This window comes from Mirounga leonina, unplaced genomic scaffold, assembly GCF_011800145.1.
Source record: "Mirounga leonina isolate KUSES-001 unplaced genomic scaffold, KU_Mleo_1.0 Mir_168, whole genome shotgun sequence".
NCBI classification, from domain to species: Eukaryota; Metazoa; Chordata; class Mammalia; order Carnivora; family Phocidae; genus Mirounga; species Mirounga leonina.
This window is the reverse complement of record NW_023270426.1, coordinates 48,044,900-48,066,681: the sequence shown is the minus strand read 5'-3', so window position 1 is coordinate 48,066,681 and position 21,782 is coordinate 48,044,900. Positions and strand designations below refer to the sequence as shown.

The 21,782-nt window shown below is 45.4% G+C and overlaps 1 protein-coding gene and 1 long non-coding RNA gene across 5 annotated transcripts; one reads left to right on the top strand and one right to left on the bottom strand.

Annotated features, from left to right (window-relative positions):
• Positions 1-505: 505 nt before the first annotated feature.
• Positions 506-18,047, bottom strand: F2R (coagulation factor II thrombin receptor). Of its 3 annotated transcripts, none has more exons than XM_035014680.1 (2): positions 17,783-18,047; positions 506-3,648 (listed from the first exon to the last, which is right to left on the bottom strand). In XM_035014680.1, the coding sequence occupies exons 1-2, from the start codon at positions 17,868-17,870 to the stop codon at positions 2,453-2,455; spliced, it is 1,284 nt and encodes a 427-aa protein (XP_034870571.1). In that variant the 5' UTR covers positions 17,871-18,047; the 3' UTR covers positions 506-2,452. The 3 variants fall into 3 exon arrangements, with proteins under 3 accessions (XP_034870571.1, XP_034870572.1, XP_034870573.1); XM_035014681.1 differs by lacking the exon at positions 17,783-18,047 and adding an exon at positions 15,602-17,176; XM_035014682.1 differs by lacking the exon at positions 17,783-18,047 and adding an exon at positions 13,405-13,492.
• LOC118016917 lies at positions 4,567-16,332 on the top strand. 2 transcript variants are annotated; one of them, XR_004680975.1, is made up of 3 exons: positions 4,567-4,728; positions 13,384-13,518; positions 16,282-16,332. It is a non-coding gene; the product is annotated as an uncharacterized LOC118016917 (long non-coding RNA). The 2 variants fall into 2 exon arrangements; XR_004680974.1 differs by lacking the exon at positions 4,567-4,728 and adding an exon at positions 7,011-7,083.
• Positions 18,048-21,782: the final 3,735 nt, after the last annotated feature.

Here is a 21,782-nt window from a genome sequence, read left to right as displayed (position 1 = left end):
AGAGGAGGTATTCCTTCCTCCACCCCTTTGGGCCTGGGGTGGTAATGGCTTCCCTAATTGCTAGCCCGTGGGGTGCTTCACCATCCCCTGGTGGTTCCCTCGACCCTGTCAGTGTCTGCACATTGCCTCTTCATCAAACACTCTTCAGCTAAACCCTAAGACCTGGCCTTCCTCCAGTGGCTCTGAAAGACAGTCTATTTATTTATTTATTCCAAACAGATACCAAGCAAACTTCCATCTTTATTAATATAGGTTACATACATTTTTTATTTATTTATTTTTATTTTTTTTAAGATTTTATTTATTTATTTGACAGAGAGAGACACAGTGAGAGAGGGAACACTAGCAGGGGGAGTAGAAGAGGGAGAAGCAGGCTTCCCACTGAGCAGGGAGCCTGATGCGGGGCTCAATCCCATGACCCTGGGATCATGACCTGAGCTGAAGGCAGACACTTAATGACTGAGCCACCCAGGCGCCCAGGTTACACACATTTTTTAAAAAGAGAGAACATAAAAACAATCACATAAGTACAGACTAATAATATAGTAATGATAGTCATATTAAGTCAGAGGTATTTTAATATTTCAGATTGAATAAAGAAGTAAATCTCCACTGAGTTGGATAAAATACAGTAACTAAGTTAATAAAATCAATGCTAAAAAAAATAAAATCAATGCTAGCTTATACTTACATTATGTTATTTGATGTACATTATTCTATGGCATTTGGAAATAGTTTGCTCTTTTAAATAGGTTAAGCATTTGCCTTGCAACTTTTCACTTTTTTCGTTTGTGTAAAAGGCCAACATTGCTTCATAAGAAAAAAATATACCTTTCAACCTAGTTTTCAAATTATTTTGTGAAATCCATGAGGATTTTCTGTACTTGATACTAATCCGGGGGTTAAAAATTGCTTTTAAAATCATCTCATTAACTCTTAACAAAAGTGAATGGAAAATACAGAATCATTTTCCTAGATTTCAAAGTCCGTTTCATTTTCTTCTGTTATTTCTCATCAAACCAGCATAATGGATTCTTTTTTTAAAAATCTGATTTAAAAAAAAGATTTAATTTATTGAAACCATTTGTAAATAAATCATGTCCAATCAATATAGACTGGAGGACTTGTTTTTAAAATATGCTTCCTGTATTGTGTTATGTTTTCATCTCAAGTTATAACCAGAGGAAGCAGTAACACAAACGTTCTATGTTCTTCACTGACAATCCTTGCTTGTATGAAACTTGCACAGTGACATCTGGCTAAAAAAACTTCTTATAGAAGGACATATTTATTTATTATACACATGCCACACTCTGTATTGGTCTACTTTGTTTTCCTTGAAGGCAGGTTTCAGTCTTAGTCAACTCTGTATGCCCAGCACCCATCCTTGTGACCAGAGCACAAAATGTGTGTTCATGTTTGCTCCGTGAGTGTCCCCATTCCAGAATGCTCCTTGGGGGATAATTGTTGGAAGTGAGTGGGCCTTCTTTCTCTATTCTTAAAATGGGCAGAGAAGTCTTTTATATCTCCTGGGATAGCACAACCTACTTTGCCAATTTCTAATAAACAAGGTAGTTCACACCCACCCCTTGAGGGAACCTCAGGAGGAGAGAGCAACTGTGGTGGTCCCAGTCCTGACCTCCGGGAGGCTCAGCTGGAGGGTTTCTGGCCAGTCCATGTCTGAAACGGCCCTGTTTTGTATCTATTGTTTGGAGTCCTCCATCGAGGGCAGGTTACTTTGAAAGCCAACCTAAGGTCATTCGTGGGACCTACGCTCATTCTTGGTTTACAGACACAGAGTGTAAAACATCAAAAATGCTACCCATATCATCTGTTTTCATAATTTAAAGAATTCAAACCTTGGTATGTTTAAAATGAAAAACAGTAGAACTTCTTCCACACACAGATAGTACTAAGTCTTATCCCTTAATAACTTAAACATTGCTGTTGAACAATTTCAAAATACACTTATTTGCAAAAGCTATATAAGTCCAAACCACAGAATCCCTCCCAAATGATGAACATCTTCAGATGTTCAGGGCTAAACTCCACCAACCTAAACGTTTCTTTCCTTAATCTCTGGTGGAAAAAAAGGGAGGGTTCCAAAGTGCCTATTCTATACTGCACTGCAAATGATACAAGTATGTGTATACACACCTACACACACACACACACACATAGATACAGTAAGTCACCTAAGTATCAAAAAATGACATTCAGTTATTATTGTAGCATTGGCGATACTCTCTTGGAATGATACTGTTTTCTATTCTTGTTATCTTTTCCTGTAACTAACAAATAGATATGATCAATGGCTCTCGTAAGAAAGAGACATGCAAATCATAGACTTGTCGTTTTTGATCGTAAATACCTTTTTGGCAGGGACTAATAGAATCCTCAGGCTATTCACTTTTTTAACCTCTTCCTTTTATCTCACCAGCAGTCCCGTGTCCTAAGTTAAGAGCTTTTTGTATATGCTGTTATTCAGGTTACTAGAGCAGGTATCCATTTTACTTGCCATCAAATGACCGCTGCTGTTGTAGCTGCTGGGATCAGAACTTTCTTTGCAGCATAAGATGCTGTAGAGGTACCTCTGGCACTCAGAAGAAGCATAATAGTAAATCAAGGGATCAATGCAACAGCTTATGCTGCTGACACAGACACAGAGGAGGTAGGCAAAGTAGGCGGCCTCTGTCGTGGACTCTTGAGAAAGGAATGAGTAATGCAGAATCAGAAGGACATTTGTGGGCCCAAAGCAGATGATGAAGATGCAGAAAACAGCAAGCGACAAGAACAAAGCCCGGGACTTCTTGCTCCGGTTGGCTACTGCGGAGGAGCTAAGGCATCGAATGATAGACACATAACAGATGGTGGAAACGATCAGGGGCACAAAGAAGAAGACAGCAGAGAAGGCTGAGAAGTAATAGGCATAATAGCCTTCGAGCAGGGTTTCATTGAGCACGTCATGGCAGGTGGTGATGTTGAGCCCCGACACCTGGGTGGTTTGCTCCTTGAGGAGGAGAGGCACCACCCCCGCGATGGCCATAGCCCAGATGGCCAGACAAGTGAAGGAAGCCCTCCCCAGAGTACGCCAGGAGAGGGACTGGATGGGGTATACCACGGCCAAAAACCGGTCAATGCTTATGACTGTCATGAGCATGATGGAGGCGTACATGTTACAGTAAAAGGCCGCGGTGACAAAGCGACACATTTCAGAACCAAATTTCCAATCACTGCCGGAAAAGTAATAGCTGATCTTGAACGGGAGCACCGACACGAAGAGCACATCCGCCGTGGCCAGATGCAGCATGTACACCACAGCGGGCTTCTTGATCTTCATCTTCAAGATGAACACAAGGATGGCCATGACATTCAGAGGAAGGCTTACTACAAACACGCCAGTGTAGACAGAGGGGACAAAAAGCGTCAGCCAGGCACTGGTCAGATATCCTGAGGCATCTTCCGTGATAGACCCAGGGGGCCGTTTTTGAAGAGGATGGCTTATATTGATGGAACTTAGTCTGTCTTCAGGGAACTCACTCCCGTTTCTCTCCTCATTGTCCTCCAGTGGGAATGGTTCAAATATATCATTGGTATTCTTGAGAAAAAATGACCGGGGATCCACAGTAGCATTGGTTGCTTTTGACTCTTAAAAAAAAATAAAAAATTAAAAAGTCAAAAAGACAAAAAGAATACATTTTATTTTTAGTGCTCTTACTAGAAGAGTGGGTGGGAAAGAGCAAGTAATGTACAAATGGATTACAGATCTTATCAGGGAATTAGCTCACTCAAAATACTGTACAGCATTTTTTGTTGGCATAAGCAAACACTTAAAACTCTGCTCCTTAGAAGGACAGAAGCAAATGATACACTTTCAGAGATGTACCCTGAAGACATCAGAAAAGGCTGAGTGGCTGACATAAAGGAAAAAATCAGTGACTTCTTTTCCATTCTAGCCATGGTCTCTATAAACAAATCCCTCCCAGACTCTATGACTTGGCTTTCCTCCATAGGCCTTCATTTCCTCCATTGAGTTTGCAGACACCCCTGGAAACCCGTGGTTCCCAATGGAAACATCTACACAGAAAGGTGAGGGGACTTCTTAAGTTACGGAGCTAGAGGCAAATTCGGAGTAGGACAGAGGGCTTCCATTTCCATGGCCATTGTCTATGTGACAGTAGTTTTCCTCTACTATCTTTAGTTTGTTTATACTGTAGGATGTTCCAAATCTTTCACCATATTTGGACCCAAACAACAGTCCCTCGGGTTATCTTTTAACATAACCACCAGGTGCACACCCTCTCAGTCATCTTCCTGTCTCCTTCCTGAGCAGGCTTGTGGAGGAGCAGGTGTTCTAGGCTGATGCCAGGCCAGTCAGGCTTTCCTGAGTGTCAACCAGAAGTCAAAATAAAGGCTCAGTTGCAAACTTCCTCCTTTCATCACCCTCTTCCACCAAAAGCATCCACTTAAAATGTTCATCAGAGAAAGGCAACACTTAGCTGCTGTAATTCAACCAGCTTTTCCTGCTGAGGAGCTTTTGCTCAAGTTTTGTCATTGAGGAGAGTTGGACGAAGAGCTTTGGTGGGCCCTGGGAAGCTGAGGACCAGGGAGAGAAAGCACAGAGGAAGAGGGGCGAAGCCTCCATCACTGGGGGTGCCGCAACAAACACTGGATGTGCAGGTCACTCAGAAGTGATGTTAGAGGATTTAAAATCTGGCTAGAAACTGGGTAAGTACAGTGGATTTTCAAACTTTTGGTCTTAATTTTCAGTGGTGAATCCTTTGTGCAAACAAAAGCTTACACAGAGAGGCATAATGCAATACAAGAGATAGTTCTCGTTCTGGAATGGCTCTGTAAGGACACCGGACCCAACCATCCCTGAGATGAAAATTAAAAACCCTTGACCTCCTTCCTCCCCCCGAATCAATGACCTGAAGGCATTTAGGTTCCCAAGGTGGTACTGGGGTGAGGAGAAATGATTCTTGGAAGGAAAGGAAGGCGCCCGGTGACTTTGTTTTCTTGACTTTCATGGTAAGCTCAAGAGAAGGCTAGAATCAATGCCACAAAGGATGGCTAAAACTCAGATAGAAAACCCACAGTTTCCGGCCTGAAGAACCAGAGGACAGAGTTCAGGGCAACCATAGTCACTGGAAAGTGAGAAGACAATCCCAGGGAGGAAAAGTCAGAGAAGGGAGCCAGCCCTAAATTCTAACGTGAATTTGCCACAGGCTTTGGTTGACTCTGGAACGATGCACATGTAAGGGACGATGTGAAGTAGCTCTGCTAAAGATAGAAGAACTGAAGTGATATTTTTTGCTCAAGATGGAGAGTTTGCACTTTGAGTCCAACCAAATTAATTGCCTGCTAAACAAAAACACCAAAATCCTTTGGAGAAATAAAACAAAATCTTAAGTCTTTACAGTATGGCCAGGGTGCAATCCCAAATCATTTGATACAAAAAGAAACAGAAAAATGTGACCCAGTCTCAAGAAAAAAAGATAATCAGTGGAAACCAATCCCAAGAAGACCCAGATGTTGGATTTAGCAGATAAGGATTTTGAAGAATGTGTTGCAATGAAGTAAAGGGAAATACCTTGTTGAAATGGATGAAAAAAAAATAGAAACTATCAGCAAAGAAACCGATCAATGGAAATCGTAGAACTAGAAAGTAAAATACAATAAGGTGGCATCTATTTCCAAAATAAGGAGAGTAGAATAGAACAGGGTGCCTGGTGGTGAAAGGTGGAGGTATGGCTCTCTCAGAAAGGTCATAACTGGGCTCCTGAGGGTGAAGGGGTGGCTTGGCAGGACATCTGTCACAGGGAAGGTCAAATGTCTCCAGTAATGAGCTTCTGAGAAAATAGTCTATATTGTTCCTCAAGGGTAAGAAACAAGAAACCATTCCTATGAATCTCTGAATCTCCAGCGCCCTGTACATGGTAGGTGCTCCTTAAATTGGCTTTTTTTTTTTTTTTTAAGATTTTATTTATTTATCTATTTGACAAGCAGAGAGACAGTGAGAGAGGGAACACAAGCAGGGGGAATGGGAGAGGGAGAAGCAGGCCTCCCGCAGAGCAGGGAGCCCGACGTGGGGCTCGATCCCAGGACCCTGGGATCATGACCCGAGCCAAAGGCAGATGCTTAACGACTAAGCCACCCAGGCACCCCCTTAAATTGGCTTTTAATCACAGATTTGCATTTTAATATTGCTGCCAGGAGTCACTTAACCCCTCTGAACGCAGTTTCAGAATCTTTAAAGTGGGATTCCAATACCTGTCTGACCTACAAATCTGGCAGCCAGGTGTATCCCTTTTGAGCTTACTTTGTAAACTATACAAACTAATCAATGTAATAAATTAATCTTATCCTTATCACTTCAGTGCAACTTGCTTTTAGACTCAATTATTCGCTTACTCTCATTTATTTTATTTTTTTTAAAGAATTTATTTATTTATTTGACAGAGAGAGACACAGCCAGAGAGGGAACACAAGCAGGGGGAGAAGCAGGCTTCCCGCGGAGCAGGGAGCCCAATGCGGGGCTCGATCCCAGGACCTTGAGATCATGACCTGAGCCGAACGAAGGCAGATGCTTAACTGACTGAGTCACCCAGGCGCCCGTACTCTCATTTATTTTAAATTAAAATGGAATCTATGCGTCTCTTTCCTCCTACTCAGCAATATTTAGTTTTTCAGGATGACGAGGAACACGAACAGGCTGAAGAGTAGCTAGCCCCAGATTCAAAGATGTCTATCAAAGTTTAAATTCACAGCCTTTTCCAGAAGTATCCCTTTCTTCCCTCTGTGATGCATCTAACTTACTCAGGAAAGAATGAATGGGTTCTGACATTTTATTTTATTTCATTTTTTAAACAGATTTTATTTATTTATTTGAGAGAGTGAGCAAGAGAGACCATGAGCAGGGGGAGAGGCAGAGGGAAAAGGAGAAGCAGGCTCCTCACTGAGCAGGGAGCCCGACGCAGGACTCGATCCCAGGACCCTGGGATCGTGACCTGAGCCGAAGGCAGATGCTTAACCAACTGAGCCACTCAGGCACCCCGGTTCTGGCATTTTAATACCACAAAGGTAAGTGTCCTTAAAAATGCTGACCCAGAAGAACCTGAAGATAACACAACTTTTCTCTGCACTTTGGGAACCTGGCTAGATAGATTAAGGACTTCTGTCATGCAGGGAAGGGTAAAAGTACACACACAGGCGTGCACAGACAGGTATGAATCCAGGCATTACCTAGAGGAACGCTGTAATTTGAAAACTACTGGACACTCATAACTAAGCCTCTTAGATTCTATCATTTTGTCCGAAAATAAAACTGTCACTGGATTTTACTCTGTATTTAGTACTTTGGCATTAAGTATTTGTTTTAAAAAATGTCTTCCCGGGGCGCCTGGGTGGCTCAGTCGTTAAGCGTCTGCCTTCGGCTCAGGTCATGGTCCCGGGGTCCTGGGATCGAGCCCCGCATCGGGCTCTCTGCTCCACGGAAAGCCTGCTTCTCCCTCTCCCACTCCCCCTGCTTGTGTTCCCTCTCTGCCTGTCTCTCTCTGTCAAATAAATAAAATCTTAAAAAAAAAAAAAAAAGATTTTAAAAATGGCTTCCCTGGCTAGGCCTTTTTAGGCAGTACGGTGTTTGTAACAGAAACATTATACCCACTGAAACATGAAATTTTTATAGGCTGGAACCCAGGAGGAATGCATAATCCCTTGATTAAATATCATCACCTAAGGTGTCACCTTTTCTTGTTCTTTTTTTGTTTAAAAAAGATTTTATTTATTTATTTGACAGAGAGAGGCACAGCGAGAGAGGGAACACAAGCAGGAGGAGTGGGAGAGGGAGAAGCAGGCTCCCTGTAGAGCAGGGAGCCCGATGTGGGGCTCGATCCCAGGACTCTGGGTTCATGACCTGAGCAGAAGGCAGACACCTAACGACTGAGCCACCCAGGCACCCCACCTTTTCTTGTTCTTATAGGTTTGATATTTTGGCTTTTGTGGAATTAAAAAATGTCAGCAAAAAAATTTTTTTAATTTAAGTATATACCAGCATCAAGGAAATAAACAAAACCAATTCCAAGTAACTAGACACATCCAACTAGCTCAAGCACCTTAGGCTGCAATTTGAGTTTGCGTATCTCCCTTTTCCTCCCATCCTGGCACAGCTCAGAGGTCAAGGAGAAAATGCCTGTCAGTGTGCCAAAAGCTCTTGTAATTCATCTGCGGTTTTGTTGTTAAGCTATGATTTCACACACACAAAAAAGCAGCTCAGGTCCTAAAATCAGTTCTCATGCTTCTTGCTAATTTTTACTCAATTTACGTTTCTCTTAAATGGCTCTAGAGTAGTTTTGTGATTCAATGTAGCACACTGCTAAATGCTTCAATATGGACTCTCTAACTCTGGAGAGTTTTAAAAATTAGAAAGTCAGGCAAGGCTTCCTCTATCTTTGATGAGCTCTGGCTGGGAAGCAGAGCGGTGACAAGATGCATTATCAAGGTCCCATGTGATCCTGGGATTTATACTATGCCAGCCTCCCCCGAAGCACCAGCCTTGGTTCTGACTCAGAGCTCTGCCCTACAGGGTTCACAAATTAACAAAGCAGAAGTGCCAGGACCTTGCCCACATTCCCACATGGCGCAGAATAGCTGTACCCTGCACTTCTCCACTAGGGGATCAACGCTACAGGCTAAAGAGAAATAAAGAAGAGAATGATGGAAAATTAATAGAAACATATTAATTCCATCAAGTGGAAAATAGCAGTATTACTGTAATACTCCACTGCCTCAAAGGCCTATGCACACCATTTTCTTTTTTTTAAGATTTTATTTATTTATTTGACAGAGAGAGAGACACACACAGCAAGAGAGGGAACACTAGCAGGGGGAGCGGGAGGGGGAGAAGCAGACTTCCCACTGAGCAGGGAGCCAGATGCGGGGCTCAATCCCAGGACCCTGGGATCATGACCTGAGCCGAAGGCAGAGGCTTAATGACTGAGCCACCCAGGCGCCCCCTGCACACCATTTTTTAATGCAAAGAACCAGTGTACCTGAAAGAAATGGCTGTTTTTAGATCCGGGGTAGGAAATGTACAAAATGAGCCTTGAACATCTTTAAAGAATATTAGGGTCAGGTCAGAAAGACTCTGGAGTCAATCTGAAGGGGGGCCCACTGGCCAAGGTGTGACACTGATCACCAAAAGAATAAGGACAAAAGTGGACTAAAACATTTGAAACATGTCATATATGTTAAGATCCATGAGTTCATCATGATACTCGAAGGAAAATGATGCATCATTTTTGGTCACCTTTGGAGGAAATTAGGGGGCCCTGTATGAAACCTGGTAAATAAAAGCAAGATTCAAGCACTTATCCTGTCTTTTCTACATAAATGATATTTCAGGGAAGCAAAACAGTCAGTGACAGAAAGTTCTTCTTTGTAAAATAATTCCAGCTCCTAAACGCAGAGACAATGACAGATTTAGGAAAGCATCATTTGGAAGCTCTTGGTGAACTAATGGACTGAGTCTGATCACCAGTGGTCACTAAAACCACTGGGTGAAAGGTTGATGGGGAATTTCATAACAGCTGGAGCAAGTGGATAACGCCTGAATCCCCTGAGTAATCAATCTTAAGAGCACGAAAACAGAGTCCTGAGATGCATCAGGAAGTACACACAGCACCACTGCTGATGCGGTCTTGCAAAAAACCAAACCCGAATCTGAACAGGCCTCCCGCTGTACCTACCACGTGACAGAAAACGCCAAGGACAGATGGGCATGCTACGTGCCCTACTGAACATCCCTACATGACGCAGCTGGCTGGATCCAGGGTGCAGGGGAGTCTCTACAACAAATGACCCAGTTTCTTTGAAAAATACACAGCCACGAGAAAGGAGGAGATGGGAAACAGTTACAGATTAAAAGAGAGTTAAGAGACACACCAACCAAATGCAGTGGTTGGCCTTGTTTGATCCTGATTCGAATAAAACAACTGTAAAAAGGCATTTATGAGACAATCAGCGAAATCTGAATGCTGCTGACTCAACAGTGCAAAATGTTAAGAAATCGACAGTCATATTTTTAGGTGATACAATGGTATTATGGTTATATATTTAAAAAAGAGGGTCACCTGGGTGGCTCAATCAGTTAAGTGTCTGCTTTCGGCTCAGGTCATGATCTTGGGGTACTGGGATTGAGCCCTGCTGAGCAGGGAGCCTGCTTCTCCCTCTCCCTCTGCCCCCCCCAGCCCCCCACTTCTGTGCACTCTCTCTCTCTCTCAAATAAATTCTTAAAAAAATAATAAAAAATAAAAAGAGTTCTTGGGGTGCCTGGGTGGCCCAGTTCGTTAGGTGTTGGACTTCCACTCGGGTCATGATCTCAGGGTCCTGGGGTGGAGCCCTGAGTGGGGCTCCCTGCTGAATGGGAAGTCTGCCTGTCTCTCTCCCTCCGCTCCTCACCCTACTCATGCTCTCTCTCCAATGAATAAATAAAATCTTTAAGAAGAAAGAGTTCTTGGGCGCCTGGGTGGCTCAGTTGGTTAAGCGACTGCCTTCAGCTCAGGTCATGTTCCCAGGGTCCTGGGATCGAGTCCCACATCAGGCTCCCTGCTCTGCGGGAAGCCTGCTTCTCCCTCTCCCACTCCCCCTGCTTGTGTTCCTGCTCTCGCTGTCTCTCTCTCTGTCAAATAAATAAATAAAATCTTTAAAAAAAAAAAAAAAGAAAGTTCTTATCTCTGAGGATATGTATCAATGTATTTACAGACGAAATGACATATATGTCTGGGATTTGCTTTTTTTTTCTCCCAGTTGGGGGAGAAGAAAAGTGAGGTGTAGATAAAACAAGATATGGGGAGTAATTATACAGTTTATTTTTGAGTATATTTGAAAATTTTCATAATTAAAGGTAAAAAAAAACCCCCAAATATTATATGCAGATTTACTTGCTACTAGAAACTAAGGACAAAGGTTTTTGCTTTTCTTTTGCTTTTGTCTCAGTCTTGATGGAATAAAAGTTCTTGAATGTTTGCATGAAAAGTTGGGTTTTTTTTGTTTTTTGAGAGAGAGAGAGAGAGAGAACATGCACGAGCAGGGGGAGGAGCTGAGGGGGAGAGAGAAAATCTCAAGCAGCTCCAGGGTCAGCGCAGAGCCAGATGCAAGGCTTGATCGCTGGACCCTGAGACCATGACCTGAGCTGAAATCAGGAGTCGGACGCTTAACCGACTGAGCCACCCAGGCGCCCTCAGGAACACAGTTTTACATTTAATAAATTCATGTTATACCAACTCCTCAAAGGCCTTTCTGGAATATGGAGGAATTGTTATGAAAAACACTTAACATTTGTTGAATACCTACTATGTGCTAGGTACTTCATATCTTACCTCATGTAACTCTAACATTTCTACAAAATAAGCATTATAATCCTTGTATTATGGCCAACATGCAGAGGCACAGATAGGCTAAGTAACTAATCCAAAGACAGAATTAGTAAGTGGAGGGGCCAGGATTTGAATCTTGATCTTCTGGCTCCAAAGCTCATACCCTTTGAACCACACCTCATGACCCTGTCTCTTTAAAAGAGTTGAGATTGGGGGCGCCTGGGTGGCTCAGTCGGTTAAATGTCTGCCTTCGGCTCAGGTCATGATCCCGGATCCTGGGATCAAGCCTTGCGTCAGGCTCCCTCTATGCCTCCCCCTTGCTCATTCTCTCTCTCAAAATAAATAAATAAAATCTTTAAAAATAAATAAATAAAAGACTTGAGATATATGACCTACTCCTGAAATACTACACTTATTTTCCTCTAACCTTTTCACCAAATAAATGAATCTGTCTACCCTCGTAACTATAGCAGGCAGTACACGACCATATGATTATGTAACTTAAGTTGACGATGCCCACAGCTATTGCTTGGGAATTCAGGAGTCCTGCGGCCCTTGGCTACACACCAATCACATGCTAACAACCCAGCGCTCACAGACACATCAGCTGTGGCCATTCAAGGACAAAACAGAAAAATAAATTTTTAAAACAGCGTTCAAGATGGGGCAGAAGCAAAAGCAGTAAGTGAACAAAAATCTCTGCTATGGAAAAACCAGAACTAAAGGTAGAATAAGGTAAACACTGACTGCAGGGTTAAGAAAAGGCGGCCAGCATCAGAGGCCGCTTCCCCTCCTAGCCCACATCCTGGAGCCGGGACTCGGCTGGAAGCATAGGAGAGCAAGCCTAACTGGGAGAGGGGCGACAGGGGACAGGGGAACGTAAGATAAAGACAACCAGAAAATTTAAATGTCAGCACACTCAGGTAGAACAGGCACAAGGATGACAGAAGAGAAGCATGTGGGGCCCCGGCCTGGAGCTTCCTGGAGGCCAGGGCCTGATGGGTGGTGTTAGGGCCGTAGCAGGCCTCTCTGGGAACCATTCTGATTCCCTGGCTTTTCCCATTCTTCCAGGCCTGTTTTGCACCAAAAGTTACAGGCCCTGAGCTCCGTGTCCTGGGAATGTTGCTCTTAAAACAACAAGGTAAAACGAAAACTAATTCACTGTAAAGGATGTTAATAATCAGCAGTTACTCCCAGTACCAAGCTGTCTGTTTCTAACCCCGCCCAAGTCCCACTGCAGTTTGTAAACCTGAACTCAAACGAAGTAGATTCTAGGCTGTGATAGAAACTGTCATAAACGGCACTTCCTGAAAAGCAAACTCCTCTCGTAAAGCTAGTAAGGCCATCAACTGAGTTAACCCTGGGATGATTTACTGTGCCTCTACAGTAGGTTTTAAAAGACCATGGAGACTTCATAGTGCTTATGACATCAATTTACAGGATTTAACAAGCATTTAAAAAAACAGAATAGTGTAGGGGTGCCTGGGTGATTCAGTCGTTAAGCGTTTGCCTTCGGCTCAGGTCGTGATCCCAGGGTCCTGGGATCGAGCCCCACATCCAGCTCCCTGCTCAGCGGGAAGCCTGCTTCTCCCTTTCCCACTCCCTCTGCTGTGTTCCCTCTCTTGCTGTCTCTCTCTGTCAAATAAATCAGTAAATAAAATCTTTTAAAAAAATAGAATAGTGTAGAAAATATTGGAATGCATAGTACGCGATAAAGGTGAGTACGGTTTGGTAGAACTTTTGTTTCAAATCTACGTATACACAACAATTACCCATACATATTTACTGCAGACACACACAACTACTGTGTCACAATGTAAAGTATATTCCTCACAGTTCTGTCTGTTGGCTAGCAAAAAAAGAAAATACGGGAAAACACTATTCTACAATACTATAATACCTGATTTCTAATTCATCACGGACTTGAAATATTGATGATATAATGTCCTTTCTTAAAGTTAAATAAATTTGCACATGAAAATTACTGGTTATTCCTGTTATTTCAAAGGGCAGATTATTTTCAACCTACATGAAGAATGCATAAAGGATGCGATGGCCTTTTATGTGACAAAACTTCACTGGATGTCTTGGGATGGAGAAGGAGGCTGTAACTTCAGTGGGTTTCTGCAAGTACCATCACAAGGTCAGTGTGGGAGAGAGTATTTGAACGAAGTGGAAGCTCATACCCAGAAAAAACAATCTCAGCCTTCAGAGAGAGCTATTTGCTCTGACAGTTCCAGTCATAAGCAAGAGATGGCAAAAGGCAGAATGAAAGAAACCTCAAAATAGGGAAATAAACAGAAAATTCTGAATGTTGAAACTGTGGAGCCCCCAATACCAGCATCATAGTTAAAAAAAAACAAAACCAGGGCCGTGGTTCCTAATGACTCTCCCAGGGTGTTTTTCTAAGTATTCATAGCAAAGGGGGCACCCACACACTCATGAAAACTAGTGAAAGGGGAGTCCTCCAGACCCAAAAGGCCACATACTGTTTGCTGCCATTTATAGGAAATGCAGAGAAGAGGTAAACTCACATAGAAATAAAAAGCAAATCTGTGGTTGCCAGAGACTGGCGGCAGGGAGAATGGGGGTTAAGTGCTTAAGGGATACAGGGCTTGTTTTGGGGTGATGAAAATATTCTGGAACTAGACAGAGGTGGTGATTACACAACATTGTAAGTGCACCAAATACCACTAAAGATGGTATACTTTAAAATGGTTAATTTAATAGAATGTAAATTTTGCCTCGATTTAAAAATCCAGGAAAGAAAGGAGTTCCGACGGAAAAGAGGGATGTGTGTCTAAGTGGAGGAGGGGGGATGATTAGAAGCCTAGGGTTGTGGGGACTCCATTGTCCCTGTGGAACTCCACCCAGCTCAAGGTTCAGCTGAGTTCTGGTGTGTGATGGTGACAAAGATAAAGATGAACTGGCTGAGGGAGGGGAAGGGGTAGAAAGGGCACGGGGACAAAGACTGGCCAGAAGCGTTTTGGAAAAGGAGCAAATGCAGAGCTGCTGAGAAAGTGCAAGTTAGGGTTCACAGAATGCTGATCCATTTAGGCATAAAGGGCCGAGAAGTGCTGAATTAGAAAGATGGAGGGGGAGGAAGAGGACAGCAGAGAGGACCTGAGAGTATTCCTGAGAAAGGGCTAATTAACCCATGCCTCCAAAATATTCTCTCATACAAAGGAAGACTGGACTAATTTAGGGGGGAATATGTCCTATAAAAGTAAAGTCGAAGGCACTAGGGAATGAAAACAATGAATGAGTAAGGGAGAGAGAGAGAAGGAAGAAATTAATTTAGATAGATATTAGAGTAGAAATTTACTTCTTGCTATTTCCTAAGAAATTTGGCTTTCAGGCTTTATAGAGGTTTCTGGTCCCCTTAGGGCAGAATCATTGTCCTGTTTGTGTCTTTTGTTTAGGCTTAGGACCACAGTCTCTCGGTAACAGCCAATTAATTAGCATATTCATGAGTAGGGATCTATTTATAGCCTGCCTTATCATGTGTTTGCAAAAGTAAACAGCAGGAGACCACGACCCAAGCACAAATGTTCACTAAACACCTCCCTGTGCTAGGCCAGGGCTACACACCAACGGGGTGCAGACTTGGTCCTCTAGGGGTCCTGGGGAGCACAGGAGAGTTACTCTTCTCTACTGCTGGGCATCTGGACGGCTTCCTCTCTATAGGGGTGGATAGAGAAAGCCTGCGCTTCGGAAAAACAGGCCAGTTCTACTTCTTGCCAGACCTGTGACGTAACCATTTTGGGCCTATTTACCTACCTGTGATATGGGGATGACATCATCTACTCAAAGGATTGTTGTGAGGAATAAACAAGATAGTATATGCAAAGTACCTAAGCAGGATGCTGCTGTAGTAGGTGCTTGATATAGAGTGGCTGTTTTTAATTAAATATGAACATGTGGGGTGTAAGGGAGGGCATTTTGGCCAGAGGGAGTGGCAGGGGGACAGATGTCACAGAAAGCATAGCTCCTTGGAGGAGGAACTGGAAGGTAGGGCTGGGTGGAGTACAGGTAATCTAACAGGTTATGTAACAGAGGAGGGTGGATAGAGGGGCACCTCGCTCTATGCTAAGGAATGGGGCTCGGGCTGGTGGGCGGCCGGGCAGCACGGGGCATCTCCCACCCAATCCCCTGTGCCACTGTCATCGTCAGCGATTCTTGGACCCTTTCAGCCATCAGATCCTTAAAAAATTTACAAACGTCACCTCGTGGATGCTGGCGCTCTTTGATGAAGATGAGTCATCTCACTTACACTGTCTGGACAAAGGAAAGGAAACTGGTTAATTGAACTTAAGAATTTCTCAACAGCCATTTGCTGTTGCTGAGTGGACCAGGACACTGGTTCTAGACTTCTGGGGATAAATGGAAGTTTATAATCTTGGCCGGGGAGATGAGATACCCACATAGTGACGGTGCAGCAAATGCCAAAATGAGTGGGGACAAAAAAGTCCCGAGAGCTTCAGGAAAGCTCAAACTGGTGGGCAGGGCAGCCTGGAGGGTCTTCCCACGCCTGGGGTCTTACAGTTCCGCCCAGCACATACAGCTTGTTATGACAGATACTCTTTAGAACTGCCTGTGAACGGTGATTAAAAAAAAAAGCAGACCTATTTTTAGTTGATTTTATTAGTGATTTAAATCTCTGAAGACAAGGCCCCACTTAACTTCCTGCATGCAGGGCGCCCTCCTCCATCTGGAATTTTGGTATATTGTCTCTGAGCCTTCGTTTCAGGATGCCAATGAGGGATAAACACCTGCCTTAACAGTGTCTCTGAGAGGGTGAAATCAGATCATCCGAGGGGCAAACGCCTCCCAGGCCAGGGTTTGACACAGACGAGGACACTCAGCACTTCCTCTCTCATCCTCCTTTCTTCTTTCCCTCCCAAAGTGGTTCCAGAATCCAGTGTAGGTAAATTAGCCAATGTCTGCTCAGTTACTGTCTACACTGCCTTGTCCATCTCAGCATGCACCTTCTCCGTTCACAAGGATGAAAGCAGAGCACAAACAGCAGCCTAAACTTCACTCCCTAACCTGCACCAAGATCTTCCTGGGGGCCGCTGTGAGGAAGGTGACTACAGGGGATCAGGCTTGTATAAACTTACTACTCCCGACCTCACCATCCAAATCTCAAACAACACTTTGTATTCTCAAGAGCTTGGCCCAAAATAAAAGTACAAAGTCACATAACACCATACAGTTTTCAGGAGTTCTCTATGTTTCCTCAAACACCCCAGGAGACAATGTGAATGTTACCCACAGCAGCCCTGGGAGCTGGGGCAAAACTGGGCCCCTATCTGGAGCTTGGAGTTTTCCCAAAACGCCCCCGACAAACTCACCCAGAGCAAAGATGGAGAGCAAACACTATCTTCGTCACCTCTTATTCTTGATGCATCTACACTAGGTCCAGTGTGAAAACAATGTAAAGGACACAATCTGTCCCCGATAAGAAAACCAGCTAGAATCTGTTTCTACGTGGGGAAAAGAAAACGGGCTAAAAGCTTATAAAGCACTATCGCTATAAAGAAATTGAAACTTTTTTTTCCCCCTCAGTTTCTAACTAGTGTCTTTACCAGTTAAAAACAACTTCTCTGTCCTGCTTTTATGGGGGGAAAGTTTGGAAAATATATTTATTTGGCCAAGTAGCCAGATACTTACAAATACACTACGGGTGGGAATTGTATTCTAGGTGCGGCAACCTCCTCCTTGCAGCAGGCCAGAAAGAGAAATACTGAAATCCCAGAGTGTCTAAGGGAGCCGGGTTCTGGGGAGGAATCTCTTTCCTTAACTCAGCTTGGAAGACTGGGTTCTGGGTAACAAAACCTCCCGCCCGCCACCACCACCGCCTCCCTCGCCGTGGCCACCTCTGTAAAATGTGCAAAAAACCCAATTTTCCAACAAAACAAAACTCCAACGGCAGCCCTTCTCCACTTTATATTGCAAGGGCCAGAACGCTGACTGGTGGAGCAACGTGAGACCAGTTCTTTGTGGGGTGGTCCTGGGAGAAACAGGTCACACTGCAACAAATGCAACGAGGGGCCAGGCGCCTCAGGCTTCCGCAGGAAAACGTGACCCCTTCCTCCTCCTCCCCATCCAACACCACTTCTCAGGAAGGCTGCACGCTTCGAAACCAAGCCCAAAGGAGCAGGGGTCCTAATCCCCGCTTGGATTTGACTGGGGGAGACTCTGGATCTCAGCTCAAATACCTGCTTGGGTTCTGGAGGAACCTGAGGCAGAGGGTGAGGCCAGGAGCACCCCCCACCCCCACCCCCCGTCGAGGAGGAGGCGCAGCCTGTAGCCTTGCGGTCCCTTCTCCCGCCCGCCCCAGTCCCGCGGGGGCCTCGGCTGCGGGGCCGACAGCGGGCCGGAGGGAATACCGGGGCAGCTCTCACCGGGCTTGCGGCCTCGGGCGCGGGCCGACAGCAGGGGGCCGCACAGACTGAGTCCCGCGGCGACCAGCAGCAGCCGCCGGGGCCCCATTGTCCGGAGGCTCGGCGCGGCTCGGGCAGACGGCCCCGCCTCCCAGCCGCTCGCGCTCCGCGCGCTCTCCCTCCGGCCGCGGGCTCCAGCCGCCGGCCGCGGCGCACGTGCGGGCCGGCAGAGCGCTCGCTGGCCGCGCACAGGAGGAGGACGCTCGCGTCGCCGCGCGGGCTGGCGTGTCTGCGGGCGTGTCCGGCGGCTCTCTGAGAGGGCAGGCGGAGGCGGGGGCGGAACCCCGGCGCACGGGAGCCGAGCGGCGCGAGCGGGGAAGGGCGCCCCCCGGCGCCGAGTGTGCGCCTTGAGGCGCGGGCCGCCCGCCGCGCTCTCCCCTCCCCCTCCCCCGCCCCGCGAGCCCCTCGGCCGCCGCTCCGCGGTCCCGGGCTTCGGCGAGCCCCGCCCCTCCGCCCGCCGGGTCCCGGCAGCCGGCCGCTGCCCCGCGAGGGGAATCCGAACGAGACAGCTTTGCCTCTGGGCGCCTCTGACCCGCGAAGCTCAGTGACTCAGACTGCCGGGGGCCTGGAACAGGGCCGCGCGGCCCGGGCGGCTGCTCCCTTCTCTTCTCATTACTCCCCTGGGGAGCAAAGGCGCTCGCAGGGAAGCTCCGAGCAGGGATGCGCCCCGGGGCGCCGGCCCCCACGGCCCCGGGCTAGACCTTACCGCCCGCGTGCCAAGCGCCTCACCTCAGGCGCAGCGCGGCTGCCCCTTCGGAAATGGGGTATTTAGCTGGCAGCTTCAAAGCGACTCGTGCTTTTTTTTAACTTAGGGAGAGTGGACTAGAAAGTTTATCCTCTAGGCATAAGGTGGCCCCTAACGAGAAGGAGCCCTTCTGTGTGGGAAGATTTCGTGACCTTTTTTACCTCGTTTCTCTGTATTTGGTGAAGTTAGCACTTCCTGTTTCGCGGGTGGGCTGCCGGCGGGGGGAAGTAACCGGCCGCGGCCAAGCGCAGCTGCCCCCGCTCCCGCCCCGCGCGACCGCGACCTTTCGTCCTCCGCCGCCAGCGCTCAGCCCGGCCGCGCGCCGGGGCACCTGCGCAGCCTTGCCCGGGGGCCCCGCGGCTGCGCGTTCCCTGCGCGCGGGCGCTGCCCCGGCGCCTGCGGCCGGAGGGCTGCCCGGTGTCCCCGAGCGCGTCCCTCACGCTCTCTGGGACGGTAGTACGGGAGCTTGGTTCAGTGTGGCCAAATTCGAGGCGCAGGGCGGCGGACCCTGGGGGACGTCGCGGCAGGGGCTGGGCGGGGAGGGGAGCTCGCAGTTCCTTTGGCTCAGGGAGCTTATCTGCTGAGTCTCGCAGACCGCATGGGGAAATGGGTCCCCTCCATCGGCCTTTCCCAGAAAAGCTCACCCGCAGCCGCGTCTCCTCTCATTTGTGCGGGCCTGTTTTGCACCCTGCGGCTGATAAACTGTACTTGAGAGCCACTGGTCAGGTTTAAGCTTTTTATTTATTTATTTTTAAAGATTTTATTTATTTATTTATTTGAGAGAGAGAGAATGAGAGACAGCATGAGAGGGAGGAGGGTCAGAGGGAGAAGCAGACTCCCCGCCGAGCAGGGAGCCTGATGCGGGACTCGATCCTGGGACTCCAGGATCATGACCTGAGCCGAAGGCAGTCGCTTAACCAACTGAGCCACCCAGGCGCCCAGGTTTAAGCTTTTTAAAAGGGGAATTTCACTTTGAGAGTGTCATTCCCCAGGGAGAGCCCTGACACTTAACTTGGGAGAAAATACAGCAGAGACTGTCTCTATATTCCCCCCATCGTCCTCAGAGCACAGGGCCTAGTGTGTAGAAGCTGCTCAATAAATTACTGAATAACTGTTATATAAGGTTACTTAAATTTTTTCCCTATTCAGTTCTCCGAGGAAAACATATCCAAGAGACGTGAACCACTAACAGTATTATTACATCACTCTCTAAGCTACACTATTTTTCATCAATCCTACGATGCCATCGATTTTAAGACTCAATTTATGTACTACAAGCACACACAGAAATCCTGCCAATTAAACTGCGGCATACCGTTGATTGTAAGAAACATCTCAATTTCAGGATTGTTTAAACACGAATACAGACCATCTGAGACTCAATGAAATAGTGTAAAATGTAAAAGTAATTAATACATGTGGCAAAAAATTCTAACAGTTCAAGGATATTCAATGAAAAGTAAAAGTATCTTCAGCCTCATCTTCTAAGAATCACTTATCCATGATGATTATGGATATGGAAAAGTTTCTGTCCATCATTCAAGAATTTGTATCCACATACAAGTATATATATGTATGTATCTCCTTAAAATATGAATGGGATAATACTATAAGGATACTTTTAAGTTTTAACTATTTCAGCGGTGGAAGATGTTAACCATTTTACAAAACTGAAGTTTAAAGAACACTTTTTTGCTTAGTTATTAGAACAATGCACAGAGAGCAGCTGAAATGCATGCTTCATTCTTTGTGCATATTAGCTAGATTAAAGCATCCTTAAGAGTGGGGCTGAGATACAGTGAACAAGGGTGGAGAGTGGAACAGAATGAGGCATGTCTTCCTCACTTTAGTGTTTCTGTAAGTTGGGGATTGCTCATTGAGCAGCCACCAAAAACCTACCTTCAGGAACAGTGGTTTTTTTTTTTTTTTTTTAAAGGTTTTATTTATTTATTCATGAGAGACAGACAGAGAGAGAGGCAGAGGGAGAAGCAGGGTCCCAAGGAGCAGGGAGCCCGATGTGGGACTCGATCCCAGGACCCTGGGATCATGACCTGAGCCGAAGGCAGACGCTTAACCATCTGAGCCACCCAGGTGCCCCAGAAACAGTGGTTTTAACTTTTATCACACACAGTGCAGATTCCTGAACCTCATCCCAGAACTATGAAATCAGATTCTGTATTTTTGACAAGCAACCCCAGGTGACGGTGATGTTTGAGGGTTCCCAAAGTTTAGAGAAATATTATTCTAAGACAGTGGTTCTCAAACTTTAGCATGGATCAGTTATCTGGAAGACTTGTTAAACTAAAGTGCCGGACCTCATCTTCAGAGTTTGATTCTGGAGGTCCGGGGTGTGGTCTGAAAATTTGCATTTTTTAACAAGTTCCCCAGTGATGCAGATGCTGAAGATGATGGGGCAGGGGTGGGTAGGATGGACACACTTTGAAAACTGCGTTGAGAGGTCAAAAGAATTGAACATATAGTTTGTGTGACCTTCTTTAAATTACACATTTCAAGCATAGAAAAGTACAGAGCCTAATATCACGCCCATGAGCCTACAACCTGGCATTAACATATATATGTAAATATATATTCTTATATTGATTAAGCTTTTTTGGTACCCTTTTCTGATTTCATTTTTTCCTGCCCAGAAGAATAACTTTCTTATTCATGTTTTTGTGCTTTTACATTTGTTTCCAAAAAATTAGTATTGTTTTGTATGATCTAAATACTTACACAGAGTAACATACTCAGAATACTTCTGTAGTTTTCATTTTTCTAGATTTACCTGATTGGTATACATATATCTAATTGTTTTTTTTTTTTTTTTTAAGATTTTATTTATTTATTTGACAGAGAGAGACACAGTGAGAGAGGGAACACAAGCAGGGGGAGTGGGAGAAGGAGAAGCAGGCTTCCCACGGAGCAGGGAGCCTGATGCGGGGCTCGATCCCAGGACCCTGGGATCAGGACCTGAGCCGAAGGCAGACGCTTAACGACTGAGCCACCCAGGCGCCCCTCTAATTTTTTTTTTTTATATCTAATTGTTTTTAAACTCTTTATGGTATACCTTTGTATGTATATATGGCATTTTGTTCTTCTAACACTATTTTATCTGAAGTTTTGTCCAATTTATTTCACCTAACATAGTCTATTTTTACTTTTTCTCTTCTCTTTTTAAAATATTTTTATTTTTATTTTTAAAGATTTTATTTGAGA

Coding starts and splice junctions, on each gene's coding strand:
- F2R (XM_035014680.1), bottom strand. CDS start 17,870: ATGGGGCCCCGGCGGCTGCTGCTGGTCGCCGCGGGACTCAGTCTGTGC. Junction 3,649..17,782: donor CGCCCGAGGCCGCAAGCCCG/GTGAGAGCTGCC, acceptor TTTTTTTTTAAG/AGTCAAAAGCAACCAATGCT.